We start from the raw sequence: 22753 nt of genomic DNA on the forward strand, positions 1-22753 counted from the left end.
GCGAGATTATATGGAGACAGAAGGATGTGAGGAAGCCTACATCCACAGATCTGTGGTTCATTCTCCAAGATGGTTGGAACAACCTACCAGTACAGTTTCTTCAACAACCGAGTGCAATATATCTAGAAGAACCGATGCTGTTTGGAGGCAAAGAGTGGTCACACCAAAGATTAATTAGATGTAGGTTTTTCTTTTGTTCTTTCACTGCTTTTGTTGATTTGTTGTGTAATGCTGATAGTTTAGGTTTACAGATTATGTCTGGTGAATAAAATCAAGAAATCAGACTGCTGTCATGGTCTGCGTCTGCCCCTTCCTTCATGTGCCTCCGGGTGTCCTCCATCCCTCTCTAGATTCCCTTTTGTGTCTCATAGCGCCCTCATGTGTTCTGTGTCTGCATCTCATTTATGTGTTTTCTGTTTGTAGGCATTCGATCATCCCCATCCCCTCCAGTTGTAGCTCCAGCCTCTTTGTCCCCAGCTCTGTGTGTGTGAGTGTATGTGTATGTGTATGTTTGTGTGTGTGTGTGTGTGTGTGTGTGTGTGTGTGTGTGTGTGTGTGTGTGTGTGTGTGTGTGTGTGTGTGTGTATGTGTATGTTTGTGTGTGTGTGTGTGTGTGTGTGTGTGTGTTTTGTGCGTGTCCATTCCCCAATTCAGTGTGTCTGAGTGTATTTGGGTGTGATTGTGTGTGTGTGTGTGAATCCTTCCCTCAGTCTCTTAGTTCAGTTTTGTGTTTATCTGCCCTCCTTTGGTTCTGCTTCTCCATTTGGATAATTGTTGTCACCTGTCTTCCCTCCAGCTCTCACTCCACACACCTGCTTCCTGTTTTCCTAATTGTTCCTCCCAGTTTATTTAAGCCCTGCCTTGTCTCTGTGTTGTTGTCGGTCCATTGTCTTTCTTGGTCAGCGTTGTTTTGTCGCCAGTCTTTAGTCTCTAGTCTCAGTTTTTAGTTCTCTGCTCAGAAGGTGAGCTTTTGATTTTTGTCTTAGTTTAGTTATTTGGTTTTTGCCGTCGACCCCTTGGATTTTTGGTTTTCCTCCTAAATAAAGGATTTTTACTTTATACCATCTCCTGCCTCGTGTCACCCTGGGTTACTGCATCTTGGGTCTTAACAACCTCCTCCTTGCTCTCAACGTGACAACTGCAAGCATGCCTTAGAGATGTAACATTAATCATGATGGCAGGAAGTTAAATGCCCATCCTGCAACTGGAGAGTTGCAGGTTCGCGCCCCGCTCAGACTGTAGTCATTGTGTCTTTGGACAAGATGCTCAACCTTCCTTGCCTGCTTGTGGTGGTTGGAAGACCGGTGGCGCCCGTGTCGGCAGCCTCGCTTCTGTCAGTGTGCCTCGGGGCAGCTGTGGCTACATCATCACCAGTGTGTGAGTGAGTGTTGTGTTGTGAAGCGCATTGGGAGTTTTAAGGTACTATATAAATACATACTCTTTCCCTTAAATTTTCTTTTTTTAATATTCAGAAAAGACAGCGGAGGTGGTTTTTAGACCTGAGCGCCTTATGATCAAACGTTATTCATCCACTTACTCTGGATGGCATTAACTTGGCTTTGCAAGAAACATTTGCTACTCTGGTCCTTTCTTTCAACTCAGCTCAGGGCTAAATTTAGCAGATCATCCAGTGGTTGTTGGTGAAACATCTACGACCACCCTGGAGGGCAATGCTCACTGTTTATATCTTCAAACACATCACAGTGGTTATTATTATCTTACAACAGCCTGGAAATATGAACAAGCACTGTAGTCTGATAGATCGACACGTATTCAGTTTATTTATAAAATCAAAGAGTGTAGACCTGGCTCAGTGGATTTGAACGTGTGGTGTGGAAGAGTTACAAAAAAGTACAATAGTTAACGGCGTTTCTAGACAGGAAGATCAAGATGACATTCTCTATGTTTGAGCAAGTGTCTTTGAGGAAAAAAATATAAAAAACAAAAAGTCCTTTTGACAAACACTACCTGATAAAGGGAGCTAGGGAGATCTGACTCCCATAGATCTGTGCCCAAGATAGAGGCGAGCGACCCGGTGAAACACACGCAAAGCTGACAACACAACATCCCAATAACAGGACATCTTTACACTGCTAAAAAGTTAAAAGGCACCACACAAGTCACAAAAAACTTCTGCCACACATTTGTAACGCTGTAACCGACAAACTTTAAGGCGGATGCCACTGCCGTGTGCAAAAAAACACCTTGAACATGTTTCTCGTGTCCTCTCTAGCGTCCTCTGTGGTGAGGTGTGCTTTGGTTTTTTTTTCTTTTCACTGCTGACTTCATTAAAAATATTTAAACTGTGAAAAGTTTTAAAGAATGATTGCATCGTCATCACTACGTTGCTTGGTGTCACAGGCATATTAAAGGCTTTAAGGAGTGAGAAGTCAGGGAGTGTGTGGGGGGGGGGGGGGGGGGGGGGGCTCCACTGTTGGTTTAGTTCCTGTAGCTTTTGCGACCCTCTCCCTCCTTTAGAAAGGTCCACATGAGGGTGTTCACAATATCAGGCTGGTCCTGCTGCAGCCAGTGACTGGCCCCAGAGATGATGTTGAGACGGAAGTGATTTCTGATGTAGAGGCGGCAGGCTTCCGCCATCTCTTGCTCCAGGAACGCATCCCGTTCTCCCCACAGTAGCAGCACCGGAGACCGGACGTATTTGTGGTTCAAGGGCAGCGAGCTGAGGACAGAGAAAGAATCAGAGAAAAGTCTAAGAGATTTTTAAAAAGGGCTCAGATCTGTAAGAGTGGACAATAAAGCCCTTCTCTGTAAACCGAGTGATCCTGTGTCGTGCATGTACACAAGGCCCAGAACAAACATTGCAACGATCCATTCATGCTACAGTAATGTACAGTGATCCCTCGCTACTTCGCGGTTCGTTTATCGCAGATTCACGACTTTGCGGATTTTTTTTTTTTGGAGCCTTATTCAAGGGAAATTCGCAGATTTGCGGTATTTTTCACCGATTCGCGGTATTTTTCTATGCAAAATATCAAGAAATTCCTGTTTTTTTCATCAATTTCATCATAAAATGCACTTTTTGTAATAAAACTATAAAAAAAACAAGTAAAAATTTTTTTCTATGTAAAGGGAGTGTTTTAAAAGTCTGAATACTGAATACGTACCTGTTAAATAAATACTGTAAATATGGTGCCCCTACTTCGCGGATTTTCACCTATCGCGGCCAGGTCTGGAACGCATCTACCGCGATAAACGAGGGATCACTGTATCTCCACCACTTTAGCACAAGTGCAGAAAAGTCTCTGATGATCACTCTTTCAGTATCCACCGGCACTGATTCGCAGGCTACCAATGCTGAATGCATGGATGGTTTCAGTGGGGGAAGTCGACCATCCAGCAGAAAGTCCTGCCCTGAGTAGACTGTGACCCAGGTCCCTCCAACCCCGCTTTAGTGGCTGATTTCTCAAATACATTTTACATAAATGCCCCAAAAACTCATGAAACGACCTCCCAAAGAAGTTGAAGCTGTTATACCTGTTTGGTGGTTCACCTCAGTATGAAACCCGATGGATTTAGAACGGGAGGTCACCAAAGTTCATCTGTGTGTAAAGGCAGACATCCCAATACGTTTGGCAATGTAGTATTCTTATAATACGGAGTAATCCATTACAACAAAAGTACAGTGGTCAGTTAAGTGCATTTTAAATTATCAATAGTATTTTCATCCTGCTTCAAGACTGCTGATAATCAGTAGGTCCAAAACACCAAATGTTAACATAACTGCTAATTATTTTGTATTTACTAGGAAGAGGTATGAGTCCAGCCTATTAGGTCTCATTTTAATTGAAAACACCATCTGACTCATGCATTTATAACCTGTGAACAGGTTACAAACAGAGCTAACGCGTAGCACTTTAACTATAATCATATACAACATCAGTTCTAAGTTAAAAGAAATACCACTGGTGGTCCAGAACAGAAACCAATAAGGTGATTTGATTTTGGCCCTCTTTTATGTTGAATTTATTTCAGTTTTCATTGGTTCACTAAATCCATTATTTTACACATTTGTCCTGTACCAGAATGTTTCACCTATTTTGTAACTTGTATTTTGTAATTTGAATTGCTTTTATTTTTGATTTATTCAATATATTTACCTTCAACTGAACCATGTTCAGCGCTTTGGGCTTCCTGACAGGGTTGCGGAAGGCGCTTTATAAATAAAGCTTTGATTGATTGATTGTGAGTGTGTGGAACTGCAGCACTGGTGTTTTAAAGGCGTCACACACATCTACTGATTTTCTTTATTAGCTGCACTTTTGGTGCAGAAAGGTCATTATGGTAACATTAAAGTTAGTTTTTCTACAGATTATTGGTCAACTAAGTTTATTACAACAGTTCAGTTTATTTTCTTCATTGTCTTACAAGCTATGTCCAAATATTCTTAAACAGCAAAGTCGGAAGAGTTTTCCTTCGCCTCTGATTTCTGATGCATGTGCTCGGATTGTTTTTTATGCTCCATATGTGAATCTTATGATGTGTGTGAAGTCGGATGTGAATCTCCCCCGTTGTGCTGGGATGGTCTTCCGTGCGAAATAACTTCATGCTTTTGTGGAAGGTGAGTGGCTGGATGAACGTGTGCTTAAATGCAGCATGCAGAGAGGCTAACTGAGCATGGGCCAGTGAAATTTCTGTTACACAGTCACATAAAAGCTATTCTGAGATAACTCGTTGCTTGAAAAAGGAGCAGCTGGCTGGGGAAGTCATGCACGTAAAGACGACATGTTAAAAATACACACAATCGTCTTAGAGCTTGCTTCAGTAAACTAAATTACAACAATGTGAAAACTGAATTAAATTGCAAAATCACAGCAACAACCAAAGGATGTGAAAGTCCCGAGATAAAAATGAAGAGTAAATCTGACATATTAATATAATTGTAACTGCATGGAAACATTGCAGACACAGAACCCAAAAAACATCATTCATTTGCTCTTTAGGTCTACAAAACACCCCAAAATAAAAGAACATCTAATGATTTAACTTTGCATTTCTTTTTAAAGCCATTTTAAATGTATTCTAGGGTTGAGAAACCCAAATGAAACATATCAGTTCTTACGTTGTTTCACTTCTTTTCACAACTATTAAGATTTGGGAAAATATGGAGTTTACGTGACGTCCTTTTCCTTCCATCAGAAACGAAGGCAGGTCTGTTGATACCCTCATCTTCCTCAGCCATTTGCAATGTGATGCGTGCAGACAACTGTTTTACATCATGACATCATGACAAATGCATCCCTGGAAAGGTGTTGAAAGCTGAATCTAAAATATCCGCCATACGTTTCTGTGGCAATGTAGACCAAAGAAATAATTTCCACAAAATAGTTTTACAATTTCTATAATGCATTTAGGGTGTGAGTCACAAAAAAAGCATTCTTAATGATCATTTCTGATTATAATGGGTCACTATTTGCGAGGAATTCTTTTCTACCAGAGACTAGGGGTTGTATGAACTAGTCGACTAGTCGACTTCACCGCTCTGTAGTGACTTTTTATGCCTGTCATCGACTAGTCGCCGTCACGTGGTAATGACAAGATACAGTCCTCGGAAAAGACAGCAGGTGACGAGCCCCTGCGCGTCTGGATCGAGGCGGAGGCGACGCGCTGTGCCAGAGCGTCGGTACTGACACCCGCCGTAAAACGGACATTTAACCAAACTGTGACCTTTTCTTTCTTGCAATTTAACCTTCCCCTCACCCCCATCCTAACCTTAACCAGCTTGCGCATGCAAAGCTCTGATCGCTAACACGCTCCAGACATCTGCGTCCTGAGCACGGCCACAGTAACATTATCAAATCAGGTGTCACCACTCAAAAACAAATGTAACGCGATCGTTCATGTCGGCTCATTTCCTTTTATGTTTTCTGTCTTTTATTTTTGCCTGATGCGTTTCGCTGCTGTGGAGCGGGGCGCATCACCTGTTTTGTCCGCCGGTGACGCACTGCGGCCGGCGAGCAGCGCGCACTCCGCTGTTTTTGCGGTCGGTAGATCTTTTATAACTGCAGTTCAAAGGTAACTCATAAGGTGAATATATATGAACCCAGGTAGCAGTTTTTCTTTAGGATTGAGAGGAGATGCAGGAAGATAATAAACAGGCAGGACAGAAAAATAGTCAAATAAAAACAAGTTAGTTTTTGTACCTGGTGGTTGCAACAAACAGACACCACTGAAGGTAATCAGAAGTGAGGAACAAAAAACGAAATAATTATTTTAATGTTTAGAGCAGCAGGAACTCCGAGAGGCTGCAGGCGCATCAGTGAGTTTGCGGCCGCTGCGCAGGGGGAGGGGGGAGAGGGCTGAAGCAGGGGGAGGGGGAGAGGGCTGAAGCAGGGGGAGGGGGGAGAGGGCTGAAGCGGGGGAGGGGGGAGAGGGCTGAAGCAGAAACTACCGTTGTTAAAAGAAATGTGTTTAACTTTGAAAATGTGGATGCAATTTTAATTGTCAAAAACTCCAGCGAACCATCCGACCCCCCCGCCGCTTCAGTTGTATGACGTCATCAACAACTAGTCGAAGTCGACTCGATTTTCATTACTTGACTGTCGACTTTAAAAAAAATTAAGTCATGCAGCCCCTACCAGAGATCACTGCAAAAGAGTTTCCCACGCCATTATCACGAATAGTAAAAACTATTTGCTTTTCTGGTTTCTTAATGTCCATCTCTCTATTCCCACACTGACATGAGTGAACCTCCCACCTGAAAACATTCCTGTAGTAGTTGAGGGCTCCTGTTAAAGCTCCCGGCTGTGAGAGTGCGTACAGATAGGCCTCCAGGTCTTCTGCAGTAAGCCACCGACCCTTCCTCCCGATCCCGGTGTTGCGGCTGGTGAATAAAGCCTTCAGAGCCTACAGCAGAGCAGAACCAGCAGCAGATATTGGGTTGGTGTTCAACTGGAACATTTTGATCTATAGAAACTGTACTACAGGACATTCACGTGCTGCAACGTGAGTCAGAGAAGAAAATTTGCCAGTTAGATCAGGTCTGATGACCTTCAGCTGCAGGTCTGGCACTGGGCTTGCTGCCGGCTCAACAGCACAGCTAGGTGCAACACAAGCATACGGCTAAGTTTTACACTTAATCAGTGAAACAAACACATTTTTAAAAAGTCTTGATTATTTACAAAGCAATCAGTTTAACAGAATAAATTAGCATCTTAAAAGGAATTATTCACGCAATTATCAATGATGCTCTGGAAACGGGGAGGGTAGCACTGTTTGGAGGTTGTGACAGAAGCAGAATTGTTGATCATGTAAAGTTTAGTTTAAATAAAAAGTAACACCAGTTATAAACCAAGGATGAAATGATGGACTTTTAGCTAAACCAGAATTAAATCAGATCTAATTTTGGTTGAGTAGATGCATTTTATACAGGATTCAAGTTAACAGACTGAGGCCTAGTCCACACGTAGCCGGGTTTTTTTTTAAAACGAATATCCGCCCCTCCAAAAACGTGCATCCACACCACCTCGTTTTAAAAAAAACTGTCCACACGTACCCGGATAAATACGTTGTTAAGGACATGCCAGACCTGTAGGTGGCAGTACTTCCCCCGTTCTTAACCTCGTCCTTCGTCTGTGGTCTTCTGCAAGGAGCAGTAATTCTGCTTGCAAAAACAAACAAGCAGAAAGCGCTTGGACAATTGATAAAGCGAGCGCAGCTCTGAGGGCGTCCATGCTGTCGGATAGTGTAAACACAGGTCGCACACGTGATGTCAGCATTTTTTTGTCGCGGAAAGTGACGTTGCGGACCTTAAAACTCCGGTTTTGTCTGTCCACACGCAGACACCCAAAACGGAGAAAACGCAGATCTTCACTTTGGCCGGAGTTTTTAAAAAGATTCGTTTTAGTGTGAAAAAAACTCCGTTTTCGTGTGGATGACAGGCCAAAACGTAGAATAATATCTACGTTTTGGCAGATCCCCGGCTACGTGTGGACAGGGCCTAAACCAGTTCCTAAAATAGAATCATGTTTTTGTCATGGTCTGTGTCTGCGTCTTTCCCCATGTGTCTCCTGATGTCCTCCATCCCTCTCTAGATTCCCCTTTTGTGTCTCATAGCGCCCTCATGTGTCCTTTGTCTGCGTCTCATTTATGTGTCTTCTGTTTGTAGCTCCAGCCTTTTTGTCCCCAGCTCCCTCCTGGTTTGCTTCATGTTCTCTTGGTCTCCCCACCATATCTCTCAGGTCCTGTGTTCCTTTAGTCTTCTCCAGTCATCCCTCTGCAGTGTTTATAGTTTCAGCTTTTCATTTTATTAGTCTCTTTTATATGTTTTGTCCCACCAGTCTTTGTAGTTCTCCTTCCCTTTAGAATATTAGTTATGTGGTTGCCTTTCTTGTTTTTAGGTTTTTTCTTAGGTCATGTGAGTTCCCTCCCTGATTATTGCTTTCACCTGGTCCTCTCCCCACACACCTGCAGCTCATCTGCCTCCCATCATGCCCCAGTTTATTTAAGCCCTGTCTTGTCTCAGCGTCTTGTCGGTCCATTGTTGTTTGTCAGCGGTGTTTTGGTGTTCTGTGTAAGTTTCTGGTCTCCTTCCCAGTCTGTGCTCTATGTGAGCTTTTTTCTCCTGTTCCTGGATCATTGGTTTTTGGCTCCCTGCCTTTTTGGATTTATTTTTATTTTGGACTCATCCTAAAATAAAAGGATTTTCTTTACATAAACTCCTGCCTCGTGTCATCCTGGGTATCTGCATTCTGGGTCCAAACATCCTCTCATTGTGACAGTTTTGGTCTTTATTTTAGCCAACTTAAAACTTACCAAAATCAATGATTAGGCCTCAAAACATTAGCATTAATGCTAATAATTTACTATCTATAATTATAAACGGTCTGCACTTGTGTAGCGCTTGACACTGCAATAAGAACCGCTCATATTAGTTCATATTAGTTCTGACATGATAATACTGCAGAACGTCACATGGTTTTAAAGACACTACCAAATAAAAGCATTTTTCTGTTGTAGCATGTGAATCACATCAACAAAGCTAACATCAGGTACTTCCCTTCACTTAGCTGGAGCTGTGGAGATATGGCATCACTGGATGGTTGTGATGTCATTCCTGGTCTAGGACAGGAAATGTATGGCGAACTGAAATTGTCCAATTAACTAATTGATAAGAGATTTTCAAAAAAGGAGCTTTGTTGGCAAACAACAGAAACAGCTGTTTAATAATGGGCTGCATGGTGGCGCAGTTGTTAGCACTGTTGCCTTGCAGCAAGAAGGTTGCAGGTTCGAAACTCGGCTGCGGCCTTTCTGCGTGGAGTTGCGCGTTCTCCCCATGCACGCGTGGGTTTCCTCCGGGGACTCCGGTTTCCCCCACAGATCACAACGTGCCCTACAAGTAAAACATTGTACGTCGCTTCGGATAAAAGCGTCACCCAAATAAATAAACATAAACATAAACATAATCCATGCTACAGAATCATGTAAACTACAGCGTTTGTATTGTTGAATTTTGTGTGGATCGTCCCACAGCAGGTTGTTTTACAGAAGCTATTGCAGCAAACACTAAAATGAGACACTGTGTGAGTCTGACACACACACACACACACACACACACACACACACACACACACACACACACACACACGACATTGAAATCACTTAAGCCCACACAAAGAGACCACCTTGAAATCATTGATGGAGAGCATGAGCTCCGGGAAGCGGGGCAGCTGGAAGAAAAAGAAATGACTGGATTTCAGCAGCTGGCTCGGGTGACGCAGAGCATAATCTGGAGAGGAGGGGAAGACAACAGAGATGTTAACTTATTTTCATTCTACTTAAAGGAAAGTTTGCACACACTGCAAGGTTGCGGGTGTGAGTCGACTTTGCTGCTCTGTGTGCTCCAGCTAGACCTGCTGTTCTAGCTTCATCTGAGCCTCCAGTAATTAGCTTCTCACCATCTCCCCCTAAGGCAGAGAAGGATTTGCCAGCTGGATGTCAGCATGCAGTTGCAGTAATAAGACATCCTAATTAATGATAATAATTCCAGTCATAATCCAAGAGTTAATGCAGAGCCTCTGTAATTACAATGGAGGAAAAGCTTTTCCCTCACAACATTAACCCTTTGATGCATGAATTATGAAATCTTCAACCATGATTTTTGTAACATTTGTTTTCATTCATCTTTAGGTGTGAATGATACAAATTTCAACAAATATTTTTAGTAAATTTTTATAATTTACAAATAATTTATTACACGTCCACCTCAGTGGACATCCTGAACATGAAATATGTTGGCTTGGCTTGCTGAAGTCCAAATGGAGGGGCTCAAATGCAATAAAGTCTTCAACAGCTGTGCTTAACAGCAAAAATAAATAAATACTAATTTTGAATACCTGTCCACTGTAGTGACCATTATGCATCAAAGGGTTAAGACAAATGCCCGAGAATCTGCTCAACGTACACAACCCTACCTGTGAACACCGAAGGATGGGGACAGTTCAGGACGATGAGTTTTGTCACCATCTCAGGGTAATGAATGGCGAACAGCCACGCGATAGTCCCGCCCCAATCGTGGCCTACCAGGCAGCATCTGTTGTACCCTTGAAGAGAGGCAAACAGACAGATAGCATTAATTATTCATGGAGACACTGCTGTTGTTCTTGTTTATTTTAAAGAATTTTTAACTGATCAAAATAGTTCATAAAAGACTGCATAAGTGGAGCAATGCCTGAGCTCCAGTTGTGTCACAACATCCAGCAAATCGCTGCAAAGTGACCCTCTTACCTGTGCCACCACCATTCAGACAGATGAGTCACCCTAACATCCTAGCACTGGTCTCATATGCCAGTAACAGTGACACAGTTCAGTCTCTAAATCACAGAAAATCTGGCCCGTTTCTTCAGCCCCCACCAAAGGTGTGGGCTGAGTGGACCGTACGTGAGTGCTGATGTATCGGGGTTTTGTAGCGCAGTTGCAGATTAAAGTGGAGCAATTATAACATAATCAGAACACGCTTTGTCACACTTAAGCGACCATTAAGTGAATGATTTGCAGCAATATCCCTTATTGAGTGCTTAGCTCCTGACAGAGTGGCTAGAACAATGCAAGACGCTTCCAAACATTCATTACAGACCATAATAACCATCATATTGTTTAATGGTTTCTATGGGATCTGCTCCATATCTGCTGAAGAATATTTACAAGGCCTGAACTTTGACTGCTCAGATAAAAGAGCCGGACATCAATACTGGCTGACATTCAACACACTGACTGTCATCGGTCTATCTGCAAGTACGATAACATCAGCTCATCGTGGTAGCCGCAGCGTCATGTTGACAAAATGGATTTTTGATCAATTTACACACAACAAAGAAAAAAGAAAATATTGACTGGAACGTGTAGCGATGGTTTAACTGGCTAAAAAGTCGTCTGACAAAGAAATGACTTTAGACCCAGTGTTCCAACGTTTACAAAAGGGATGAGATGCAAACCAAAGGCCACATGGAGATAAACCTGCAGGCTCTAATGGGCCATTCCCATCTGTACCGGGTCGGCCCGGGCCGGGTAGCCCCAGTCGGCCCCAGCCTGGCCCGGTTGATTCCACACCTTGTCTTAAGCCCATGTGGGCTGATTCTACCCACCAATCAGAGGCTTGCTCTAATGGAAGGTGTGAATTTGCTGTCAGCAGTGGGTGTGTTGGCCCTGGTCGGCCTGAAGCAGACCCCCTCGAGAAGAGGGCTGAGAATGAGCCTTGGCTGGCCCGGAAAAATACCAGGCCACCCAGATATGTAAACAACCTACGCTACCCGGCCCGGGCCGACCCGGTACAGATGGGAATGGCCCATATGAATACCAAAGAGGTACCAATAAGACTGGCCTTCCAAAAATATTGGCCCATATTGGCTCTCTTGCACCAGCCCTGGTCTAGCACTGGAACCATTTTGGTGGAGACACTATATCAGACCTTAGCTGAAAGGTTGAAGACCAATTACAAACCAGCAGGTTTTCACATGTTCACAACAAACCTAGCTAATCTACACTTAACCCTTTGATGCATGAATTATGAAATCTTCAACCATGATTTTTTTAACAATTTTTTTTCATTCATCTTTAGGCGTGAATGAAACAAATTTCATATTTACATATTTTGTAAAAATTTAATTTACAAATAATTTATTACATGTCCACCTCAGTGGACAGTGTGCAATCTGAACTTCAAATATGTTGGCTTGACTTACTGAAGTACAAATGGAGGGGCTCATATGCAATAAAGCCTTCAACAGCTGTGCTTAATAGCAAAAATAAATAAATAAATAACAATTTTGAGTACCTGTCCACTGTAGTGACCATTATGCATCAAAGGGTTAAACAGTTTTTACTCATAATTGCATTTTTTGGAGGTTTATTGAAAGACAATGATGCATTTCGTTAAGATAAAGTAGAGGACGATCAAAGAGTGCATTTTCTTAAAACTTGTTTTTTTTTGTTTGTTTCCTTGACATCAAAGGAACAAAAACGAGAGAAAAAGTCATCAGCTGTGTGTTCAAAACATTATTTTGACACTGGTATCAGTATAATACCTACATTCCACCAATATGACTTTTTATTTTAGACTGCACCACTAAACTAACGTGCTGTCAGCACGGATACATCAATAAGAAATGGACTTAAAGTCATAAACAGGAAAAGAACTGACTCAGTTCTTTGGAGCTAAAACAGCTATTTTAAAAAAGTGACAGCTGTGACTTCATGGATGCATATAAATAGAACTTGTTAGAACTAAAATTAAAATATACACAAGTATTCTGGGCAGAAAATAAGCTATTTTGGTCAGCTAATTGCTGGGTGGTGTTTGTGTGTGCAGGCAGCATCAATTTGGATCAGTGCCAGTGTTAGCATGGAGTCAGCTGCTTCTGTCTGAGTCACAGGACGTTTGTCATGTGGTGCTGCGGGCCTGAAAGCTGTCCAAAGACCGGACTGATGAACAGGTTTATTTCTTAACCGGGATGATGTCGACAACCCGATCCATCCCTCAGCGTCTTTACAAATGTTCTCTTACCTAAATACTCCACGATGTCTTTCACGTCGGTGACCAGGTAGTCAAAGCTGTAGTTCTCAGTGGAGAGAGGCAGGTCGGACTCACCGTAGCCTCTCATGTCCACGGCCACCACACGGAACTCACTCTTAAACTCACGCAGCTGGTAGCGCCAGGAGAACCTGAGGCAAACACACACACACACACACACACACACACACACACACACACACACACACACACACACACACACACACACACACACACACACACACACACACACACACACACACACACACACACACACACAACACACACACACACACACACATTCTATTTAACTCATCATATCGAAGCCATGCAGATATGTGACTGTGACGTTCACATGCATGCGATCACTAATAACTTTTCATCAACAGCTTAAAACAACACACATAATCCATCTTGTGCTCTACATTAAAACCCATTTACCATAACTGACCCTCCTAAACAAAGGATGCTTCACTTATGTCACGTTTCGGTGTTGGTAGGACCCAAAATGCAGGAACCCAAGATGGCACGAGGCAGGAGATGATATAAAGTAAAATCCTTTTATTAGGATGAATGAAACAAAAATATATCCAAATGGGCTGAGCTGGAGATCAAAAACACTCGAGACTAAGAGACTCTGGAAGCCAGGAAAACACTAGAGACGACACGAGAAGACTGAAGGAATTACCACAATGGACCGACACCAAACAGAGACAAGACAGGGCTTAGGCCTAGTCCACACGTAGCCAGGGTTTTTAAAAACGAATATCCGCCCCTCCAAAAACTTGCATCCACACCACCTCGTTTAAAAAAAAAAAACTCTGTCCACACGTACCCGGATAAATACGTTGTTAAGGACATGCCAGACCTGTAGGCGGCAGTACTTCCCCCGTTCTTAACCTCGTCCTTCGTCTGTGGTCTTCCGCAAGGAGCAGTAGTTCCGCTTGCAAAAACAAACAAGCAAAAAGCGCTTGGACAATTGATAATAGAGCGCAGCTCTGAGGGCATCCATGCTGTCGGCTAGTGTAAACACAGGTCGCACACGTGATGTCAGCATTTTTTTGTCGCGGAAAGTGACGTCACGGACCTTAAAACTCCGGTTTTGTCTGTCCACACGCAGACACCCAAAACGGAGAAAACGCAGATCTTCACTTTGGCCGGAGTTTTTAAAAAGATCCGTTTTCGTGTGAAAAAACTCCGTTTTCGTGTGGATGACAGGCCAAAACGTAGACAAATATCTACGTTTTGGCAGATCCCCGGCTACGTGTGGACAGGGCCTTAAATACACAGGGAGAACAACTAAGGAAACAGGAAGCAGGTGTGTGGAGTGAGGGCTGGAGGGAAGGCAGGTGACACAAACGATCTAAATGGGGGAAACAGAACCAATAGAGGGCAGATAAACCTAAACATAAAATTAAACCTAAGACTGAGGGAAGGACTCACACAAACACATACACACATGCAATGAACTGGGGCAGGACATGCACACACACACACTGACACAAATAAACTCACAGACACTAACACACACATACACTAAGCTGGGGAACAAGAGGCTGGAGCTACAACTGGAGGGGCTGAGGATAACTAAATGAACACCGGTCCTGAGGGAATGATCAGAAGGCCTACAAACAGAAGACACATAATAGAGACGCAGACAAAGGACACATGAGGGCGCTTTGAGACACAGAAGGGAATCTAGAGAGGGATGGAGGACACCAGGAGGCACATGAAGGAGGGGGCAGACGCAGACCGTGACAACTTAAGAACTTGTAATTTACAAACTTGCAAACTCTGTAAAAACACTTTTCATTAGTGTTCAAACATCTCGTGTTTAAATTCTGAGACTGTGTAACTTTTCAGTTTACACTGAGTTTGCATTAAACACGGATCTTATATTTTAATTAAAAGTATCATAAAATAGGTACATGTTTTATAGTAAAATATTCAATCGTCCTGCAGCGTTTACCTGCCTTGTCGGATCACACCATCCCGTCCTCTGGTTGATGTCTTTGCTATATTACTAAGTTGTTTATGAGCTCAGTAGGAGAATTGTTATTGTGATATCATCCTAGGGCTCTAGGAGAGACAAAAGGCCAAAACAAATCAACAAAAGAAGGGAGATGTTGGGTCTGGTCTACGATCCATGATGAACACTGAATCTACTGCTGCTCATGTTTGAGAAAGACACAAATAGTAATCATACAGTTTGCTGCATCACATCTTCTGATTTGAGTTGTCATGAACTCCAGAATGTTTTGAAGAGTAATCCGATGGACAACATTAATTAGATGGTCCTTCTGGGACATAAAAATGAACTTGATACTGCTGAGGACTGGGGAAATTAATTTTCTTTGATTAATCTTGTTGTGAGTATTTACGCTATCTGGAGGGAAAAAATACTGTCTGCAGAAGGAAAGGTGAGCCCGTCCATCAGTCATGTGTCCCCCGAGACAAAAGCATCCCCAGTCCACTGGTGTGTGGGGATGAGAGCTGGCTCACTCACAAAACGGACGTTAGGATGGCACAAAAACATCCGCTGAGAGGAAGTTTTCAGTCATTCAAAAACTGTTTGGAGATGAAGAGTAGGGTAAAGTCAGTAAGGACACGTCATTTTAGGTTCACGTCCAAAAAACTCCCGTAATCCCACGAAGAGCTTGTAGTCAGCAGGAATGTGGACAAGCAAAAACCCAAACTGGAGAATGAACTGCCATCAGTCAGGATTTAGGCCAGAAGGTGATTGACAGCATGCCAGGTTGAAATGCAGAGGCCCCCCACCCCCACCCCAGACACACACATTCATGAGCTGATGGTGATGAACTACTATGTGACCACAGCAGTCCTGGGGGTGACAGACACAAGAGGGGCAGCCATTCACACACACTCGCTACACCAGCAGGGAAGGCAGGTGAGGGGCCTTGACCAGGGATGAATGCAACAGGTTGAATGGTGACAGGGTGGGCACTTAACTCCTCTGCCACCATCACCTTAACCTTAACCATAACCATCACCCTTTTAATGCCAACATAATGCAACGGTCAATAACAGTCTTGGAACTGGAGATGCTTGTAGTTGTTCTTCTCTAAACATAGAAAAATCTGACAAAAAAAAATCTAAAATCACAGAAGTAGCTAACTCTGTGAAAACCAGCAGATGTGCCACTCTCTCCCAAATCTGTGCCATTGCTGTAAATGTTCCAGACCTCCTCCTCCTCCTCTTCAGCTGATGGATGGTGGAAGAAATATGCAAAGTCCTGCCTGGTTCTGATGACTCAGGATAAGAAACCTGCAATCCTAGAATGTGGATGAGGACCAAGGCAGCATGAAACCCCCCCCCCCACCCCCCCACCCCCACCACCACCACCACTACCACACACTACTCCCTTTCTCATTTCTAGGAGTTAATCAACACATTCTTAAGAAAGATCTTCATCACTTTTTTCTTCGTTCCATGAAGAAGTAGGCAAATGAAGCAGAAACGGCTCATGTGCCGTTAATTAATCTCTGTTCTGCTTTCAGCTCAGATACTATATCAGAGGTATGGACCAGCTTAAAGCTTCTGACAACCTCTTGGCTCCAGTCCAGGCCCAATGCTCAACATCGTTTTTCATTTCATATCAGGAAAATGAGATCTTGGACTCTTAGGACCTACATCCCACTGATGGCAAACCATGTTTGTGAATGAGGCAGGAGTGTATTTATATTCGCCGCTCAAGAGTCAGACTGCAGCGATTTAGCAGTGCTGCAGCAACCTCGTGGATTTCTCTTAGTCAGGAGAAGTTTCAGAGAGAGGACCGCTGCAGGAAACACACGGCGACTGTGCAAAATTAAATCTTACAGTCTGGTTTGCAGCAGCAGAGGTGAACTCTATTATTTTCTGGTCCACCTACCAGAATTCGGGGAATCCATGCAAAAACAGCATGAGTGGCTTCCCTCTTTCTCCAGCTGCAACATAGTGAAACCGGAGGCCAGACTCCTGGGCAGGAGGAAGACAAAAAATTAAAGACAGAGCTGAAAATCACATCAAAATAAATGAAAAAGAGAACTAGACATTTTTGATCTATCAGAAATGAAATTAAGTGCCATTAAATTTGAAAAGTCATCCATTAAAAAGTTATTATAAGAAGGCTCCAACATGGAAACATGTTCTAACCAAAAACACTTCAAAGAACATTGTTCTAATAAACCAATCTTTAAGAAAAGCGTGTGTTCGTTAGCTCTGGGGTAACACTAAGGTGAACAGTGGTGGTAGTGTGATGGTCTGGGGCTGCTTCAGGTCCTGGACCACTTGTCACAACTAATGGAGCCTTGTCTGTTTGTTACTTTTTGCACATGAGGTCAGGCTGATTTTGATACTTATCCTTTAATAAATTAAATCCTCCTTTATAAACTGCGTTACATTTTCTGGTTGATCAGATATTGAACTCTGTCTGCTGATCTGGGACATTTAAAGGTGTCAGAAAAGCAAAAACAGAAGACATCTGTCAGGGGGTGAATACTGCTTCACGCACATGCGCTGAAAATTAACTTAACGTTTCATTTACCAGATACCGAATGTGATGCACCCTGCCACTTACACAACTGCACGTTGTTGAGAGCATTCAGTGATCACTTTATGGACCTCTCTCCCCCTGAGCCTGAGATCAGTGGACTCGGTGGTCTCCTTTAAAAAGCAGCTGAAGACTCACTTGTTCAAGCTGGCTTTTGTATGACCTTCTTCACCACTCTCTCTTTATTCTGCTCTCCCCACCTATTCCACCTTCCTCAGGATCCACTGATTTCCCTCTTTCCTGTTCACTCTCTCTCTTTCTTAACATTTTTTCTTTTAAATCCCAATTGTGTCATGCCACTGCTCCAGCCAGGCCCGGTTTCCCCAGCAACCACAACCAGCTCATCATCTACCTGATTCAAACCACCTGTCTCACATTAACTCATCAGCTCCACCTGCAAGCACCTCTACATAACATCAGGGAAAACACCAAGCCAGCGCCAGATTATTGAAAGCATTTTGCTAGTAGATTCTCCAGCATTCTAAAACCCTGCCTAAACCTCAAGCTCCTGACCTCGCTTCTGAACCTCGACCTTGCCACCTGCCTGCTCCCTGACTGGATTATCTCATAGTTTCTGATCTTCTGGACTCCTGACCTTGGATCTGTTACGTGGACTCTGCCTCTGGATTTCCCCTCCTGACCAAGCCCTCTGCTTCTGCCCTTCCTACAGACTGGTAACACTCCCCTGTGTGTTCTCAAATAAAAACTTTAAAGCGTCTTACTGTGTCTGGTGCTTTCACGGGTCCTCCAGCCCTGGTTGTTACAGATTGCCAATTTTAAATATATTTTTAAACAATTTCTAAATGCTTTTTATATTTTAACACTTTTGTTGTTTTTGTAAAGCCTCGTTATTTTTATCTTGAGAGGCGCTATAGAAATGATTTCTTCTTCTACTTTAACCATTAAAGCACCACGAAGTTCACTCTGTAAGCTGGGAAACTTCATCCTGAAACACATCAGAAGTTCGACTCTGAAATAAAAACATAAGTAAATGAAGATGCGTCCGTTTTCTTTCTGTTAAGAGAGAGAGAGTTACATAATTGTTAGTGTTGTTGAAGGGAGGCGGGGGAGCTGTCCGTTCAGCACCACCTGAGACCTGAACTACTGACGCCACCTCTAAAATGAACCAGACGCTTTGTGTTTGCCACAATTTCGGGCCCAGTTCGGCTCGTCACGACGCGACGTGTTGCGAAAAGGTGTGAAAGGGTGCGCAGATGCGCGAAACGCTGAAATACAATGGGTACAGCAGGGCAGGCGCGAGACAGCGCCCGCGTTACGCGCGCGTGAGCGCGTCTTACCTTGATTCGAACATAGCAGTGGGTTCCCAAGGACGTGTCGTTCAGACAAGCCGGGGGAGTTTCACGCACCACCCACTGGAAGGTGGCCGTCGGCCTCAACACGACGCTCCACCAAAGTTTCAGCAGGGCCACGGCGGCGCACAGAGCACAATACCCGTACACCAGCGACCAGTAGCCCACGAGTCTGATCCGCAGCGCGAGTCTCGTCACAAATAACAGCAAGTTGTGGAGCACTCTCGCCATCTTCGCATTGCCGCCGGAAATCAGTCCAGGTCGCTGTCGATGTCCCCCTGATCGGCGGCCGGCCACGTCAGTTTGAAGGCTGCTGTTTGTGTCGCTACCAGCTCACGTGCGCGCGTGTCTAAAGGGAGGATCCCAACAAACCACTGAATGGGACGGTGGCACGAGCATCACGTCAGATTTCACGCTTGCGTGTGACAGCAGATATTGTTCGGCAGGAGACGGTGGCGTTGCCCGCAGGGCGGTGGAAATGTCGGTCCTGCGGAGGACCAATTCTGTCTTCAGGCTGAAAGCCCCGAAAATCACTGCAAAGCAGCTCGGCTTCGCGCTGCTGTTATGGCAACGCCGCCTGCGTGCTCGGTCAGCTCACGCCCCGCAGCGTGATGATGCGTGCGTCTAATTCATACACCAAAATGTGCAACTCAATCAACATTATTAAGATACGATTTTTTAGCGGTACGTAGAACAACGTGGAAAAGATTCGTAGGAAAATGTGCAAATCTTTCCCCTTTAGACAATGGGATGAAACAGGTGACAAAGCCCCGCCCACAAAAGCTCAGGTAGTTTAAAGCAGCAAAGGACTGGACCGTACGTGATCGAATAGGTATTTTGATTCATTTTAAATGGTCATTTGTACTATTTTTAGAAAAATTTCCACATACTTACAATTTAAGATGTTGCACTGACTTTTGAACTGTCAAAAACATTCGGAATATGTTGTCATCTTTAAAGCACCTGCATCTTCTCTGCTGCAGGTCTCCAGGTTTTCTCTAGTCACCCAAGTGCCTTTCTATAGACTTCAGTTATTCTAAATCAGCACAAAATATTTACATCAATAAGAATGATCTTTTCAACCTATAAAATCAAGTAGAACTGACAAAGCTCCTCGGATGAGAAGCGAAACTTCAAGAAACCAAAGAAGTCCAGTTGCCTTCATATGAACCCTTTGGATCGCCATGACCTGGATGACGGAGAACCTTCATCAACACACTTACAAAATCTTTCAATAAATTCAGTAAAACAAAAACTTACGCAGGATCATCAAACCTCGCTTCATTCAGAATGATTTTCAGACTGACTCCTAGTTTTATTTCTGAGGTTAACAACGGTGTCTACTTGTTTCATTTGGTTTGTCATGCATTGAGATTAGGTGTATGATTACCAAAGTGACCATCATGAGCTTCTGACAGTAGCGTTAACATTTCTGATCTTTACTTCTATTAAAACTTAGGCATTTTATTTTCCATCTCTCACATACCCAGTAGCCATTTACATCAAACCGTATTGATAGCCATCAGGTTAATATTAATTAATACACATTTTGTCCCCAGGGAGACGATGCAAACACGTGTGACAAGTCTAGAAAATATCAGTTCTGGAAACTAAAGCTTATGAGTTCACCGATTTAAATGTCAGAAAACTATTTTGCCATGATTGTGACAAAAAGCCTACAGCCAAATACAATCCTAGCCAAGAGTATTCTGTCATTTTTCAACAAGCATTTGGTGGGTAGCATGTTAACTCGCATCATAAAATCATGAAAAGCCAGATGTCTGGGTTTTACAAGTGACAGAACCTGCATCTTGTTCCTCATATTTTTGTTTTTGGTCACATCGGTTTTAGGAACTTTGGAATCAGCCACACAATAATGACAACACATCCTTGAAGTTGGAAGCAGAAATGATGACAAAGCAAAGGCAAGATAGTGATGATAGGCCAGACGGGCCAAAAGATCTCCAGTGCAGCTCAATGTGCAAAGAACACAAACCGCTCTACATACAGCTGTAGAATAAAAAAAAGACCTGTTCACTAATGGGCCATTCCCATCTGTACCGGGTCGGCCCGGGCCGGGTAGCCCCAGTCGGCCCCAGCCTGGCCCGGTTGATTCCACACATCCTTGCCTTAAGCCCATGTGGGCTTATTCTACCCACCAATCAGAGGCTTGCTCTAATGGAAGGTGTGAATTTGCTGTCAGCAGTGGGTGTGTTGGCCCTGGTCGGCCTGAAGCAGACCCCCTCGAGAAGAGGGCTGAGAATGAGCCTTGGTTGGCCCGGAAAAATACCAGGCCACCCAGATATGTAAACAACCTACGCTACCCGGCCCGGGCCGACCCGGTACAGATGGGAATGGCCCATAAACCACCTGTCATGTTTGGTGAAACAGGACATTTTAATTGAGTCTGACCAACCACTAGGTGTCAGTAGAGAGCAGAATAAAGAGGATAACATTAATTTGGTGTAAACGTTTACATAGACGACCCAGAAAGGAAAGGTGGTTCATTTTGGACGAATTTAAACCCTGAAAACACAAGAGCATACCATGTAAACAAGATGCACATTTCTTTGTGGCACATGGAAATATTTGAGGAGTACTGGTGTAATTCACATCAAGGTGAATCAGTTCTTTAGTGAAAATATTTATTATACTGTAAGAAAAAAGCAACAACATAAATATGTGTGGAGAACATTTGAATAATATTATAAACAACTAAAAAAATCTATGAGCAACAAAGACAGGTGCACACAGAACCAGCATCATGCAACATTTCCCCCACATCATTCGGCAAAAGACAAGGTAGAAACCCTCATAGGACCCATTCACAGTTAGTTACAAAGAAAAATCACAGGAGGGTCACGTAACTGACTTTAACATGCTTAGTCTCCGTCTTGCTTTATATTCAGGAAACAAATACTGTGGCAAGAAGATCAGCACAAATCTGAATCCAACAGTGTTTAAGTGCAATAACTCCTAAAACAGAAGTGAACTCCAAGCAATTCTGACACTTACATAAAATGCTTTAATACAGAGTCCAATCAAAGGCCTGGATCCTTTGAATACTAACACTTTCTCCAGTCACATTTTTCTTTACTAGTTTCAGCAACACACACACCCACACCCACACACACACAGGCTTTTTGCGACAGAAACCGCTCACACAACACAATTAGGGAAAAACAGGAATTCAGGTCCATTTCTGCTGCCTTAATCCAGGTTAGACTCAAACATGTTCATTATGTTCCACTGCAGGGTCATGTCAACAGCAGACATCTGTGCAGAGAAGAAAATCCACACATTATATGAAACAATTACAGACTCGGACCCAGAGACAACGGCACTCACAGCCTCTCTCCTGCGGCGTTCCTGCTCTTTTCTCCGGGCCGCTTCTCTCTCCTTGTTCACAGCTGACTGGGATTGTGTTTCATTAGCAGAACACTCGTTAGGTTTGGGGATGTCCAAGGCAGCCTCTTGGAACAGGCTGTCCAAAACATCAGATCCCTTTCCTATAGGCTGTGGAACTGGTTCTGTTTTACATGGACCCGACAGGCTGGAAGAAGACGATCGGAGTTATGGGGTTGGCTACAGAATTGTGCAGAACAAAATAACCTACATTTAAATACGGTAAATACAAGCTGTTTAAGTCAGAACACAAAACATTTTATTTGTGAAAACCTCTTTTCAGGAGTCTCCGTCTCTTTGTTTTCATCCAGCTGTTTCTTGTTCAGCGCTTTCTGCCGTTCTTCCTTTTCCATCGCCACTTTACGAAACTGCTGGAAACTCTCTTTGGAGGACTTGATTGTAGCTGGATTGACCGACTGCCTCACCAGCTTTGCCCAAGACTGAGTATTTTTTAGGACAACGTCC

The 22753-nt window shown here is 43.5% G+C and overlaps 2 protein-coding genes across 4 annotated transcripts in view; both read right to left on the reverse strand.

Annotated features, from left to right (window-relative positions):
* Positions 1-1753: 1753 nt before the first annotated feature.
* ephx4 (epoxide hydrolase 4) lies at positions 1754-19479 on the reverse strand. Its single transcript, XM_015962329.3, has 7 exons — positions 18872-19479; positions 16914-16999; positions 13019-13176; positions 10431-10559; positions 9642-9745; positions 6716-6864; positions 1754-2680 (listed from the first exon to the last, which is right to left on the reverse strand). The coding sequence occupies exons 1-7, from the start codon at positions 19112-19114 to the stop codon at positions 2440-2442; spliced, it is 1110 nt and encodes a 369-aa protein (XP_015817815.1). The 5' UTR covers positions 19115-19479; the 3' UTR covers positions 1754-2439.
* Positions 19480-21507: 2028 nt separating this feature from the next.
* brdt (bromodomain, testis-specific) overlaps positions 21508-22753 on the reverse strand; it is a 41242-nt gene continuing 39996 nt past the window's right edge. For all 3 annotated transcript variants that reach the window (XM_070545862.1, XM_015962331.3, XM_015962330.3), the window contains exons 18-20: positions 22562-22752; positions 22232-22436; positions 21508-22159 (exon numbers count right to left, since the gene is read on the reverse strand). In XM_070545862.1, the coding sequence (XP_070401963.1) occupies positions 22094-22159; positions 22232-22436; positions 22562-22752 (462 nt within the window). In that variant the 3' untranslated portion in view covers positions 21508-22093. The remainder of the gene's footprint in view (positions 22160-22231; positions 22437-22561; position 22753) is intronic.

The sequence above is a fragment of the Nothobranchius furzeri genome, chromosome 16, assembly GCF_043380555.1.
Source record: "Nothobranchius furzeri strain GRZ-AD chromosome 16, NfurGRZ-RIMD1, whole genome shotgun sequence".
Lineage (NCBI taxonomy): Eukaryota > Metazoa > Chordata > Actinopteri > Cyprinodontiformes > Nothobranchiidae > Nothobranchius > Nothobranchius furzeri.